Here is a 15,196-nt window from a genome sequence, read left to right as displayed (position 1 = left end):
GGACCTCCCCTGCATACCAGGCAACATCCTGGTAAACCTCCTCTGCACCCTCTCCAAAGCCTCCACATCCTTCCTGTAATGTGGGGACCAGAACTGCACACAGTACTCCAAGTGCGGCCGCACCAGAGTTGTGTACAGTTGCAACATGACGCTGCGACTCCTAAATTCAATCCCCCTACCAATAAACGCCAAGACACCGTATGCCTTCTTAACAACCTTATCTACTTGATTCCCAACTTTCAGGGATCTATGTACACATACACCTAGATCCCTCTGCTCCTCCACTCTATTCAAAGTCCTCCCGTTAGCCCTATACTCAACACATCTGTTATTCCTACCGAAATGGATTACCTCACACTTCTCCACATTAAACTCCATCCGCCACCTCGCGGCCCAGCTCTGCAACCTGTCCAAGTCACCCTGCAAACTTCGACACCCTTCCTCACAATCTACCACACCTCCGACTTTGGTGTCATCAGCAAACTTACTAATCCACCCAACTATACCCTCATCCAGATCATTAATAAAGATTACGAACAGCAGTGGCCCCAAAACAGATCCCTGAGGCACACCACTCGTAACCGAACTCCATGATGAATAATTACCATCAACCACCACCCTCTGTCTCCTATCTGCTAACCAATTCCTGATCCAAGTACCTAAATTACCACCAATCCCATACATCTGCATTTTCTGCAGAAGCATACCATGGTGAACCTTATCAAACGCCTTACTAAAATCCATATATACCACATCTACTGCCTTACCCCTATCCACCTCTTTGGTCACCTTCTCAAAGAACTCAATAAGGTTAGTAAGGCACGACCTTCCCGCTACAAAACCATGCTGACTATCTCTAATCAATTCATTAATCTCCAAATAACTATAAATCCTATCCCTAATAATTCTTTCTAAAACCTTGCCCACTACAGAAGTAAGACTCACTGGTCTATAATTCCCAGGGAAGTCTCTGCTCCCCTTCTTAAACAATGGGACAACATTCGCTGTCCTCCAATCATCCGGTACTATACCAGAGACCAACGACGACCTGAAGATCAGAGCCAGTGGCTCTGCAATCACCTCTCTTGCCTCCCATAGAATCCTAGGGTAAATCCCGTCAGGACCAGGGGACTTATCTATTTTCAACCCTTCTAGAATATCCAACACATCCTCTGTATCAACTACAATACTTTCTATTTTACACCCCTTCACCCCAGTGACCTCCTCAGCTACATTCATATCGTCCTGTGTGAACACCGAAGAGAAATAATGGTTCAATGCCTCTCCAATCTCTTCCGGTTCCACACACAACTTCCCCCTACTGTCTGTAACTGGCCCTAATCTTGCCCTGACCAACCTTCTATTCTTGACATACCTATAGAACGCCTTAGGATTCTCCTTAATCCTATCAGCCAAAGTCATCTCATGCCCTCTTCTAGCCCTTCTTAACTCCCTCTTCAACTCCCTCCTAGCCAATCTAAAGCTTTCTACTGCACTACCCGAGCCCTCAAGCCTCATCCGAACATAAGCCTCCTTCTTCTTCCTAACCAACAAATCAACTTTTTTCGTGCACCACGGTTCCCTAGCCCTACCAATTCCTCCTTGCCTGACAGGGACATACCTATCACAGACCCACAGTAGCTGCTCCTTGAACAAACTCCACATTTCAGACGTTCCTAGTCCCTGTAATCTCCTAGTCCAACCAATGCTTCCTAATTCTCTCCTAATGGCCTCATAGTTACCCTTCCCCCAGCTAAAACTACTGACCTGAGGTTCATGCCTATCCCTTTCCATCACTAAGGTGAACGTAACCGAATTGTGGTCACTATCACCAAAAAGCACACCAACTTCCAAGTCTAGCACCTGGTCTGGCTCATTTCCCAGCACCAAGTCCAATATAGCCTCACCTCTAGTTGGCCTATCTACATATTGAGTTAAAAAACCTTCCTGCACACTTTGAACAAAAACTGACCCCTCTAACGAGCTAGAGCTATAGCTATTCCAATCAATGTTAGTAAAGTTAAAATCCCCCATAACAATTACCCTATTACTTTCACTCCTAACCAGGATCGTCTCTGCAATCTCAGTTTGTCATTCCCAGGAAATCCATTACACCCAAAGAAGATTAAAACATGCCTTATGTTTTCAATATAGATATCTTTGTTACAAAATGTATGAAACATTTACTATCTAGTAAATGCAACACCCCACCCCGGGTAGTACTGAATCATACAAAGCAGAACTGGATTGTAACTTTGTACCAAGTTAGCTGAAGTGTTTGTTATCAAAACAACCCTTGGAATGGGAGCAAAACAACACCCACACATGGAAGTCAAGCAAGGCCGGGACTGAGTCCTGCTATAATGAAATAGCTGTCAATGTTCTCATTCTAACCTCAAAAGTAAACAGCCACCACCATGAGTAACAGAGAATGGAATGGAAGGCTGGCTCTATGAAATCTCTTTCCAATCACATTTTACTATGGGGAAAAAAAATCATTGCTGTCAGCTTTTGACAAACTTTTGCATTAATTTTTTTTCTCTTTTCATAATCAACTCAGTTTCTGCCCTAGAAATGTTAACACCAATAGGGGAATTTTCCCATCCTGCCCACCATGGGAATTGTAACAGGCAGGGGGCAGATCATGCAAAGCTCCGTTGATCTCGGGCAGGGTTTCCCGGTTTTGGTGCAAGTACAGAAGGAAAATCATGCTCAATGATTACGGCTGACCTGCTTCCTGTCAGCTCTGAGGACTAGAGGAAGGCCGACCAGTCAACTGCAAATATCTCAAGAACTTGGGCAATCCTAGTGAACAGGAACTCATTCAATGAGCAGAAGAACTAGCGAACGAGGGGGAAAATGCAATTGCAATCTGTCTGATCTGTACCATTCTGGGTCAACTGAACTATTTACCAGTTTGTCCATTTTGGTGGGAAGAATAGAAGAACAGAATATCATTGATGTGGGAGACTGCAGAATTGGGCATTTTTGTACACAAATCACAATAAGGTTTAGCATGAAGGTACAACAAGTAATTAGCAAGGAAAAAGTTGACTTTCATTGCAAGGAGAACAGAGTATTAAAGTAGTCTGTTGATGAGACCACACTACAGTTTTGGTCTCATTTAAGAAGGGAAGTACTTGCACTGGTGGCAGTTCAGGGAAGTTTCACTTTATTAGATGTGTAACAGGCTGAAGGGGCCCAATGGCCTTAATGTTTTTAATTGATTGAGTTGATGAGAAAGCCACTGATTTGGAGCTCACCCACTGAACAAGAGGAACCACCAAGTTGCTGCAGAATTTGAAGAGTTCAAGGGAAGTTACACAAAGAAAAACAAAGCTTTGTTGCATAATAGTAGCATTCATTTTAAATGTATCTCTCACAACTGCGTGATGGGGAGAGAATGATATATGAGCTGGTGATTCTCAAATTCAACAATAATATTTTGCATTTATATAGGCGGAGAGAGAGCGGGGTGGAGAGAGCGGGGTGGCAGATAGAGAAAGAGAGGGGCAGAGAGACGGAGAGTTCCAGAAAGAGAAGCGAGGGAGGGAGGCAGGGAGAGAGAGGGAGAGGGAGGGAGGCAGGGAGAGAGAGAGGGAGAGGGAGGGAGGCAGGGAGAGAGAGAGGGAGAGGGAGGGAGGCAGGGAGAGAGAGGGAGAGGGAGAGTGGCAGGGAGAGAGGGAGAGGGAGAGTGGCAGGGAGAGAGAGGGAGAGGGAGGGAGGCAGGGAGGGAGAGGGAGGGAGGCAGGGAGAGAGAGGGAGAGGGAGGGAGGCAGGGAGAGGGAGGGAGAGAGAGAGGGATGCAGGGAGAGAGGGAGGGATGCAGGGAGAGAGAGAGGGGGAGGGATGCAGGGGGAGAGAGAGAGAGGAAGGGATGCAGGGAGAGAGAGAGAGAGGGAGGGATGCAGGGAGAGAGAGAGAGGGAGGGAGGCAGGGAGAGGGAGGGAGGCAGGGAGAGAGAGAGAGGGAGAGAGGCAGGGAGCAGCAGATAGAAAGCCATAGATAGACTGAGCCAGAGAGGTTTTGGGAGACAATTCCTGATCTTTGATGCAAGGCAGCAGAAGGCGTGACCATCACTGGAGTGTAGATGTGCAAGAGACCAGAATCTCAGAAGATTGTAGGGTCCAGCAGCACAGCACTGACTGCAAAGACCTGCTCTGCATGGAGACAGGAATTGGTCTGCCCAGGCAGAGTGGTGACCAGCACATCAGGAGCAGCACAATACTCTGGGAGAAGATACAAAAGTCTGAGGACACGTATCAACTGACTGAAGAACAGCACTTCCCTGCTGTTATCAGACTTTTGAATGGACCTTTCTCTACACTCTAGCTATGTAATACTGTATTCAGCACCCTCTCCTTTCCTTTCTCCTATGTACTCTATGGAACAGTATGTTTTGAACATATAGTGTGCAAGAAACAATACTTTTCACTGTATACCAACACACGTGACAACAATATATCAAATGTTCAGAAAGGTTTGTGCATTCATCTCAAAGTCTCTTGCTAACTGAGCGTGCCATTTGTATGGCACTCTTTAGCAATTGGGTTTGACACCAACGTGATTTCCTGCTGCTGTGATGCAAGACTGGAAGGTTTGACAGGACACCAGCGGGCAGCTGTTTTAATGAGTATTCATGAGCTGTAAATTGATGCAAATGATGTTTGTGCTACTAGCCTGCCGAATGACTGACCCATCAGTGACCTGCCACTGGGAGAATTGCAATGTAATTTTACATCGACAAGTTTCTGACTTTTTGGCTCTCGCCAAATTCTCCATGCCCACTCACCACCGAAACCATTACAGGCATGATGGGAGAATTCGGTCCTTAGGTTTCAACCATCTTAAACTGCTTTATCAGTGACATTCCTCCATCGTCAGGTCAAAATTGGGCTACTCATCCAGGTTCACTCAACGTCCAGAATCATTTGAAAATCCTCAAAGTCCACTTCCAAATGCACTAAACCCGGATAACATAAGGCTTAGGCTGAAAAATGGCACATAATATTTATGCCACACAAGTTCCAGGCTGTGACCATCTCTAACAAAAGAGAATCTAACCATCACCCCTTGACCTTCAATGGAATTACCATTGCTGGATCCCCCAGTATCAAAACCCCAAGGGTGACTGAACTGGACTAGCCATATACACATCATGGCTACAAGATCAAAGGCTGGGAACTCTGAGGCATGTAACTCACCTCTAGTCTCCCCTAAGCCTGTCCACAATTTACAAGGCACAAGTTAAGAGTGTAATGGAATACTCTCCATTTACCTAAATGAGGCAAGAGGCTCTACATCATCCATGACAAAACAACCCACTTGATTGATGCCCTATCGACAAACATTCACTCCCTCCATCACTGATGAACAGTAGACGTGTGTACCATTTACAAAATGAATTGCAGCAACTCACCAAATTTCCTGACACAGCATCTTCCAAACTCCTGACCTCTACCATCTGAAATATGTGGGAATATCCAACACCTGGAGGTTCCAAGTGACATATCATCCTGACTTGGAAATACATCGCATTCCTTAAGTCGTTGGGTTAAAATCCTGGAACTGCCTTCCTACCTACACCAGATACGCTGCAACACTGCGATAAGATGGCTTACCACCACCAAGGATAGTTAGGACTTGGCTACAATTACTGGCCTAGCCAGCAGTGCCCACATCCAATGAATGAATAAAAAAGCCAGCAGATAAGCTGATGCAGGGATGCAGACAGATCAGTTCAGATGTGGTCTGGGTGATGTGTCAGTGAATCTGCTTTATGGAAACATCTGTCTAAAGTGGATTTTCTGTTATTTCAAAGCTTTGGTTTAGCAAACAATTTAAATTAAAAGACTAGAACTCTGGGGAGAACTTTAATCTCAAAGTTATGTGGAGTATGGTGGGGTGAAGAGGCGGAGGTTATGTCTTGAAGGTTAGATTCCCAATTAAAACTTAGTTCCAAACCAGGTCTGCCAGGGTGGCACCATGGCACTGCTGCCACACAGTGCCAGGGACCGGGGTTCGATTCTGGCCTCACTGTGTGTATACAGTTTGTACATTCTCCTCTGGGTACTCCAGTTTCCTCCCACAGTTCAAAGATGTGGGGGTTAGGTTGATTGGTCATGTTAAATTGTCCCTTAATGTTAGGGGAATAGCAGGGTAAATGCATAGGGTTACGGGAGTAGGGCCTGGGTGGAGTTGTTGTAGGTGCAGGATCGATGGGCTGAAAGGCCTCCTTCTGCACAGTAGTGACTCTATGATCCTATGGAAAGGAAATGGATTGGAGGCTCAGTTCAGGACCAAACAGAATACCAAGAGTATGTTTCACCTGTTTTAGCTTCAGACAGTGGCTATTAAGAGGATGGAGTCAGTGGCTAGGAATTGGAATTTTAGAAAAAGCAGTTTCAGTTTTCCAGGCACAGCAGGAGATTTCTGCTCATCCAATGCAAGCAGCAAAACAAACCAGACGCAATGGAGGAATTGAGAGAGATGCTGGTGAGATTTGTAAGGATGATGGAGGCAAGGGAAATGAGTTTAAGACAATTGTTTGTATTGGAACAGACAAGCTAGGGGCTAACTTTATACATCAGAATGACCCTGGATTTGGTGTTTAAGTAGTCCCCCCAAATCTAACAGTGATGGTCAAACCTGTTGTCTGCCACAATTGTTTAAATCTGCATTCCTTAGATTTAAGGGAGGGAAAATAGGGGCTGTAACAAGAAAATCATTTGTGAGAGCCGTAACATAAAGAGCTTGGATTTATATAGCACTTTTAATGTAGTTTACAATCTATATAAATGGTCTACAAGCAGGGACAGAGTGTATCCTAGTAACATTTGCAGACGATACTAAAATAGGTGGGAAAGTAGGCAGTGAAGAGGATATAAAGATTTTACAAATGGACATAGGTAGCTTAGGAGAATGGGCAGATGGAATTTAATGTAGATAAGTGTGAGGTTATCCATTTTGGCAGAAAAGATAGAAAGACAAATTATTAGCTAAATGGAAAGCAGATTCAAAAAGTGTCTAGGCAAATGGATCTGGGTGTCTATGTTCATGAATCACAGAAAGTCAGTATGCAGCTGCAGCATGTAATAAAAAAGGCAAATGGGATGTTGGCATTTATTGCAAAAGGACTGGAGTATTAAAGTAAAGCAGTGTTATTGCAATTGTCTAGGGTATTGGTAAGAACACATCTGGATTACTACATCTTTATTTGAGGAAGGATGTGGTGACATTGGAAGAAGTTCAGAGAATGTTCACCAGATTGACTCTGGGGATGACAGGGTTGATGTATGAGCACAGATTAAACAGTTTGGGCTTGTACTTGCTGGAATTTAGAAGGATGAAAGGGGATCTGATCGAGGTATCATAAAATCACAGAACCCTACAGTGCAGTACATGTCATCATTGGCTACAGGTATAGTGCCGGAAGACTGGAGGATAGCAAATGTTGTCCCCTTGTTCAAGAAAGGGAGTAGAGACCATCCTGGGAATTATAGACCGGTGAGCCTTACTTCTGTTGTGGGCAAAGTTTTGAAAGGTTTTGTGAAGGGTAGGTCGTGCCTCACAAATCTTATTGAGTTTTTTGAAAAGGTGACCAAAGAGGTGGATAAGGGTAAGGCAGTTGACGTGGTGTGTATGGATTTTAGTAAAGCGTTTGATAAGGTTCCTCATGGTAGGCTACTGCAGAAAATGCAGATGCATGGGATTGAGGGTGATTTAGTAGTTTGGATCAGGAATTGGCTAACTGATAGAAGACAGAGGGTGGTGGTTGATGGGAAATATTCAACCTGGAGTTCAGTCACAAGTGGTGACCTCAAGGATCTGTTTTGGGGCCACTGCTGTTTGTCATTTTTATAAATGACCTAGAAGAGGGTGTAGAAGGATGGGTTAGTAAATTTGCTGATGACACCAAAGTTGGAGGAGTTGTAGACAGTGAGGATGGATGTTACAGTTTGCAGAGGGACATAGATAAGCTGCAGAGCTGGGCCAAGAGGTGGCAAATGGAGTTTAATGTGGAAAAGTGTGAGGTGATTCACTTTGGTAAGAGTAACAGGAGTACAGAATATAGGGCTAATGGAAGGACTCTTGGTAGTGTCGACGAGCAGAGAGATCTTCGTGTACATGTGCATAGCTCCCTGAAAGTTGGCACCCAGGTTGATAAGGTTGTTAAGAAAGCGTACGGCGTGTTAGCTTTTATTGGTAGAGGGACTGAATTTCGGAGCCGAGAGATCATGTTGCAACTGTACAAAACTCTGGTGCGGCTGCACTTGGAGTATTGCGTACAGTTCTGGTCGCCGCATTATAAGGAGGATGTGGAAGCATTGGAAAGGGTGCAGAGGAGGTTTACCAGGACGTTGCCTGGTATGGTGGGAAGGTCTTATAAGGAAAGGCTGAGGGACTTGAGGTTATTTTCATTAGAGAGAGGCATACAAGATGATCAGAGGGTTAGATAGGGTGGATAGTGAGACCCTTTTTCCTCGGACGGTGATGGCTAACACGAGGGGACATAGCTTTAAATTAAGGGGCGGTAGTTATAGGACGGATGTCAGAGGTAGGTTCTTTACTCAGAGGGTAGTAAGGGCGTGGAATGCCCTGCCTGCAGCAGTTGTGGACTCGCCAACTTTAAGGGTGTTCAAATGGTCAGTGGATAGGCATATGGATAACATTGGAATTGTTTAGGTTAGAGGGTCATTAGATTGGTTCCACTGGTCGGCGCAACATCGAGGGCCAAAGGGCCTGTACTGCACTGTAATGTTCTATGTTCTATAGAAAGAGACCCTTCAGCCCATCGAGTCTGCACCAAACACAATCCCACCCAGGCCCTACCCCCATATCCCTACATATTATACCCACTAATCCTCTAACCTACGCATCCCTGGACACTAAGGGGCAATTTCTTAGTATGGCCAATCAACCTAACCCGTACATCTTTGGACTGTGGGCAAAAACCAGAGTACCTGGAGGAAACCCACGCAGACATGAGGAGAATGTGCAAACTCCACACAGACAATGACCCGAGCGGGCAATCGAACCCAGGACCCTGGAGCTGTGAAGCAGCAGTGCTGCCCCATATAAAATTTTATATTATATATTATATAAAATTATATAAAATTAAAAGTATGTAAAATTTTAAAACGGATTGATAAACGTAGACCAAATATTTCCTCTTAGACACAATCTAGAACAAGAGGTCACAGGTATAGATTGAGAGGGGGTAGATTTAAAACTGAGATGAGGAGGAACTATTTCTCACAGAGGGTGGTGAATCTGTGGAGTCTGAATCATTGAACAGTTTCAAGAAGGAGATAGACATATTTTTAATAAAAAAAAGGATAAAGGGATATGGGGAATAGGTAGAGAAGTGGATTTAAGACAAGAGAGAAATCAGCCATGATCTGATTGAAAGGTGGAGCAGGTTTGAGGAGCTGAATTTGCCCACTTTTGCTCCTATGGTTCCTATGTTCTATGTACCTATGTAGTAATGATGTCCTAAGGTGCTTCACAGGAATATTATCAGACAAATCTTGACTTTTAACATCATGTTATTTTCAACTGCTTCAATCGGAAATTTTTACACTACATTTGTATTGTACAAAAGCACTTCAAACTAGTTGTTTTATTCATCCTGGCTGCTACAATCCAGAATTACATTGTGGATAGGATGCTTGGCTGCTGCTACTTAGGAATTACATCACAAGTTGATTCCAGGGTAAAGAGCAACACAAAAATAACTATGCACTTACAATTTATTTTAAAGTGAAGCTATAATCATGGCTTTTGTTTTCTGAAATAGACTTTCAGTGGCCAGGGAAAATCTGTACAAACCAAACAGTGCCAAGATTTGCTTTGCTCTCCTTTATGTTTGAGCTCAGCTTGCTATTGTTTATAATGATTAGCATTAGGGGAAAAGATAAAAACCCTTTGAGATGATCTTCTTCATTTTCAATGTAGCCCAGATATCAAAGTTGGGCTATAGCTAATTGTACCTTACAGCAGCCATTACACCAAATCACTGAATTGGTACAGTATTGAAGGAGGCCTCTGGCCCATTGTGTCTGCAAATAAGACCTCCCCAAATGAGTATTATGACTCAGTGCAATTCTCCACTTTTTCCCCACACCCCTGCATGTTTCAGTTCATATAATCTGAACCTGCCTCCACCATACTTCCGTGCAGCGCATTCCAGACCCCAATCCCTCACTGTGTGAAAAGGTCTTTTTTCACATCACATTTGCTTCTTTTGCAAATCACCTTAAATCCATGCCCTTTCACTCTTGATCCTTTAACGAGTGGGAACAGTTTTTCTCTATCTACTCTGTCCAACCTCCTCATGATTTTGAACATCTCTGTCAAATTAACTAGCTTTTAAATGGAAGAATTGCTAAAGTGGGCCAGGATTTGCAATGTGCTGTCTAATTCCCAGTCAGTAACATTTACCAATATTGGCAATTCAACTTTCTGTGGAAGGGAGGAAATAGCCAGCTTGAAAAATGGTTTTCTTGAAATGATCCAAAAGGTTTTAATATTTGTTAATAGTTTCACAGAATATGCTTAATTTACTCATTGAATATTCTCACAACTTAACTGTTACTACTTTCAGAAGAAACTCCCTTTAGGAAATAACTATGCCAAAATTAGCAACAGCTTCTTCAGTAAATTTAGCAAGAGGCAGCATGGTGGCACAGTGGTTAGCACTGCTCCCTTACAGCATCAGGAAACTGTGTTCAATTCCTGGATTGGGTCACTGTCTCTGTGGAGTTTGCACATTCTCCCTAAGTCTGCGTGGGTTTCCTCTGGGTGCTTCAGTTTCCTCCCACAGTGTGAAAGACATGCTGGTTAGGTGAACTGACCTGAACAGGCGCCAGAGTGTGGTGACTAGGGGAATTTCACAGTAACTTCAGTGCAGTGTTAACGTATGCCTTACTTGTGACTAACAAATAAAGAAATTAAACTTAAAGAGAAATTTCACTCCTTTGCTTTTTGTGGAGAGATCATTGATCATGGGTTTTTTGAGGGACTTTTTTTTGGTAATCCATTAGCATCTGGACTCAAATCTAAATCAGTCTTAAGATTCTCTTAACTCTTCTTTTCATTCTAAATTCCTTTTGCAAAATCCTGAAGAAGCCACACAGCCATGAAGAAGCAGGTCTGATTGTTAAATACTAAACAAGAACAGGGAAACTCATCTAACTGCATCTAAGCTACATTTTTCCCATTGTAGTTACAGTAAAGCACCGATTAAACCAACAAATTTTTATTGGTATTTTTGGAAAATCCAGTGCCAATCAACAGCATCATCTTTGGAATGTTAAGGCATTACTTTTAAAAAAGATTCATACCTGGGAAAGGGAAGAAGGAGAAGATCTGCAGCGGAATCACACAGAGCTCAGCAAAAGCCAAATTCACACCTATCAGATTAACCAGAATTTTCTCTGACAGATGTGGCGTCCAGAACACAACAAAGCATAACTGGGAAAATAGAAGAAATGAAAGTTAGAAAACATTGCTACGCACTTTAACAGTTATCTGAATACCACTGTCAGACCAAGAATCACCTCTCTATTCTGAGTTGCAATTGTAAGTATCAAGTTTAGTTCTCCAAGGATCCCACACATTGCATAGGGAACAAACGTTCAGGGTGTGTGGGGAAAAGTTTAGAGGAAATGTGCAAGGCAAGTTTTTTTTTCACACAGAGGGTGGTGAATGTCTGGAAAGCGCTGCCCGAGAGGTGGTGGGAGCAAGTATGATAGTGGCATTTAAGGGGCATCTAGATGAATACATGAATAGAATGGGAATGGAAGGATATGGACTTTATAAGGTCATATGGTTAGATAGGCATCATGATTGGTGCAGGCTTGGAGGGCCAAAGGGCCTGTTCCAGTGCTGTAGTGTTCTATGTTCATGAAGCAGGAAGCTTCTCAGAAAATGGCTGCTGTTCTGATAAGCTGACTTGTATGAAGCCCTGCCAATGGTGTAGGCTCTTGGAAAATCACTGCAAACATACAGATTTTAACATTGGTAGCAGATATACAACTTCATGTTAAATTTAAGGCGCTTTTTCATATAGGTGAAATTGGACTTTCTGACTCTTACTGGAGAGCCAGGCACAAGAGACAGCTATTCTGAGCATTTAGTTACCTTTTGCTTGCTTTATTAGATTGTTTTGGGAATCAGTATTTGTTTTAATGAAGAAAAAATTTGACTGTTTTGTCCAGTGTTTGTGCATCCATCTAACTGTTTAGTCTCTACTAGCAAGACCAAATATACATTTTTGCCTTGTACTCAGTTGTTGGGTGTATGTCACACCCAACAACTGAGGAATGGCCCTGGTAGAGCACAAGTAGTTACTTACATCAGCTTTGAAAATTAGGCAACAAGGGAGGTCTTGTGATGCAGTGATTAGCATCCCTTCCTCTCAGCCAAAAGCTCTGGGAACAAGTCCAACACCAGGACTTGATGACCCAAGGAAGGTGCATGCATAATAGGTTGATTATCAATATTATTATATATTAATTATCTATATGCCAGATAGATTGATTATCAACCTGCAAAACCTTCTGACACACCAATGCAAGCGAGGTAGAAATTGTTGGTCAGCCATGTGATGGAAATAATTGGAGTCTCTACAGTTGTCATTACAATGCCTGTAAAATTGCGTGTTGCCACAGCAACAAGATGCCTGTAAAATTGTGTGTTGCCACAGGAACTTGAACTCAGTGATTCGTGACATGCCACCACATGCAACAGATGAAGTTTTTTTATTTTTACTTGACACAGAAAATGGGGGAAATTAAGGACTGACCGACCTTTACACAGAATGGAAAATTCAATGAGTAATGAGCAATATGCTATCAACTGCTTTGCAGCACAAAACTGAAAGTTACTGGAAGAAAAATTTCCTAATTAGGTGAAAGCATAAAAGGGCGAATTCTGATATTGAAGGCACAAAAGCAGTTACTTTAGCGATCACTCTCCTACCACCCCAATTTACAAAGACACTTTTAGACACAGAATCATTGAATCATACAGTGCAGAAAAGGCCCTTTGGCTCCTCGAGTCTGTTCCGACATGTCTGAGACTTGGTGCACACAGTAAAAAGTCTGACAACACCAGGTTTTAGTCCAACCTATTTATTTGATAATATACTCGCAAGCTTTCGGGTTAGCCCCTTCGTCGAAAACCTGGTGTTGTCAGACTTTTTACTGTGTTTACGCCAGTCCAACGCCGGCATACCCACATCATGACTTGGTGCACAGCCATAGTCATGTAGTATTGTTGAAAAGAGACAGACTGTTGAAACTTTTCATCATGCAGTCTTTAGGGCAGACAAAAATCTGGTTCATTCTTCATGCAATCACATGAACAAAGTTGATCTGCCTAGTCTGAACTATCAAACTAAAGCTGGATTGTTAACAGTTCCCTGGTGCATCATCCATGGCAATGCCTCTACCAGGGTCCACTTGCCAACGAATTAGCATTGTCTTCTCATGCACCTATGTTTCTTCTGCCACATCACAACTAAATTCAAACCCAGGCTCAGAGATAAGAGGGCCATGTGTTTATCCAATTTACAATCCATTCCACCTAATTATCCAACTGAGAAATGCACAGGAAAACATGTAGAAAATTGTATACTTAATAGATAAACAATTTAGATGAGTAGAACTGTCCCCAGTTGTTGATTTTTGCTGTGTATTAAAGACAGCTACAGCTGCCATACCAAAAAAAGATACAGATGCACAGTTTGTAAGAAACCATCCTGAAAAGCCTTTAATAATACATAAGGGAAGAGCTGTGTGCAAACCATCTGGAGCAACAGCTCTTAACATGTAATGTAATGTAGGTCAAGTCTTGTTGGTGATTGAATTTAAAAATGAATGAAATCATCTGTATTCAAGACAGACTAAAATCTGATGGGTATTGTCAGATAGATTTCAAGTAATGGGCAGATTACGTTCTATTAATGGGCTGACATTATGGTACGAGGCATTGCAGTATTTCTGAGCAGCACAACTGAACAAGAGGCTGAATTTCAAATCTGAACTGTGCTGTGGCAGTTGTAAACTAAATGTCCTGTTTTGAAGCTTGAATAGATGGTGGAAATATCAAATAGTAACATTTCAGATAGAATTTTCCAGGTCTCATCTATTACCCACTGCCACCCTCCTGCCAATGTCTTCTATGGTCATCTGCAGACTAAGATATTGGATCAATTAGGTAAACTTACCTATTTAGTTAGTTCAGTTGGCTCAATGTCTAGTGTGTGGATCAGATTATCAGCATGGGGTTTGATCCGCGTTTTGGCTGTTTGGCCAGGTACACTGTGTGGGGGGTAGAGGGGGGAAGGCAGGTGGTCTGTCTCGTCATTCTACCCTTAGTAAAGAATCATGGCACTTAGCCATGGTTCAGCAAATATTCGGCAAGGACCTGCCTACCAGTAGAGAATTCAAGGAGAAGCATACATACACTGTACTTAATTTTGATTATATTACTCAGAATAATTCAATGAAAGCACAAAATTTCTCTTTTAAAGGATAAATATTCTCCATTTCTGCAGTCTCTTCTCAAAGCTCCCATGTTCCCTCAGGCTATTAATCTAACTGTCCTTTGCCATATGCCCTTCTTAAACAAAAATATTCCTACTATAATTATGGACAACAGAATTCAATACATAACCTCAGATGAGGCCTAAACAAATATTCTGCATAGCCCCAGCACCATCCTCTTCCATTATCTTGCTGATTATAGACATCTTTTAGCTCTCATTACTGGTGTTGCCACATCACGAGGCAGAATTTTCCATTCTGTGCACAGTGCCGGCCGAGGTGAGAAAACCAGCATGCAGTTCACAGGCTGGACACCTGGGTTTCCTCGCCAGATAATTTTGCAATCTGCACAGAAAAAAAAATCTGGAGGTGAGCCCCTCACCATCATGATGGCAGAGTGGGGCCAGAAGTAGCTGGCAGCTGGGAATGCTGAGATTGCCCTTTAAAAAAGGTGCCCCAGTCTCTGATATAAAACACAGGAACCCCTCGCACATGGAAAGAATCCCGTCTTCTCTCCAGAGGATGGGTGAGTGGCTGGATGAGGAATGGTAGGCAGGTGAATAGTGAGTGAGTGAGTCGGGGGGGTTAGTCAGATGGTCGGAAGGTGATGATCAGCTATGTAGTTATCTAGGTGTTAGACTAGA

The 15,196-nt window shown here is 43.0% G+C and overlaps 1 protein-coding gene across 1 annotated transcript in view; it reads right to left on the bottom strand.

Annotated features, from left to right (window-relative positions):
* The window catches only part of ankhb (ANKH inorganic pyrophosphate transport regulator b), a 129,536-nt gene that overhangs the window by 16,208 nt on the left and 98,132 nt on the right, over window positions 1-15,196 (bottom strand). Inside the window, exon 9 of the mRNA XM_080205039.1 lies at window positions 11,346-11,475. Within this exon, the coding sequence (XP_080061165.1) occupies window positions 11,346-11,475 (130 nt within the window). The remainder of the gene's footprint in view (window positions 1-11,345; window positions 11,476-15,196) is intronic.

This window comes from Carcharhinus amblyrhynchos, chromosome 2 (assembly GCF_965287045.1).
Source record: "Carcharhinus amblyrhynchos chromosome 2, sCarAmb.v2.hapA, whole genome shotgun sequence".
In the NCBI taxonomy this organism is placed as follows: Eukaryota; Metazoa; Chordata; class Chondrichthyes; order Carcharhiniformes; family Carcharhinidae; genus Carcharhinus; species Carcharhinus amblyrhynchos.
This window is presented reverse-complemented; position numbering and strand designations above follow the sequence as displayed.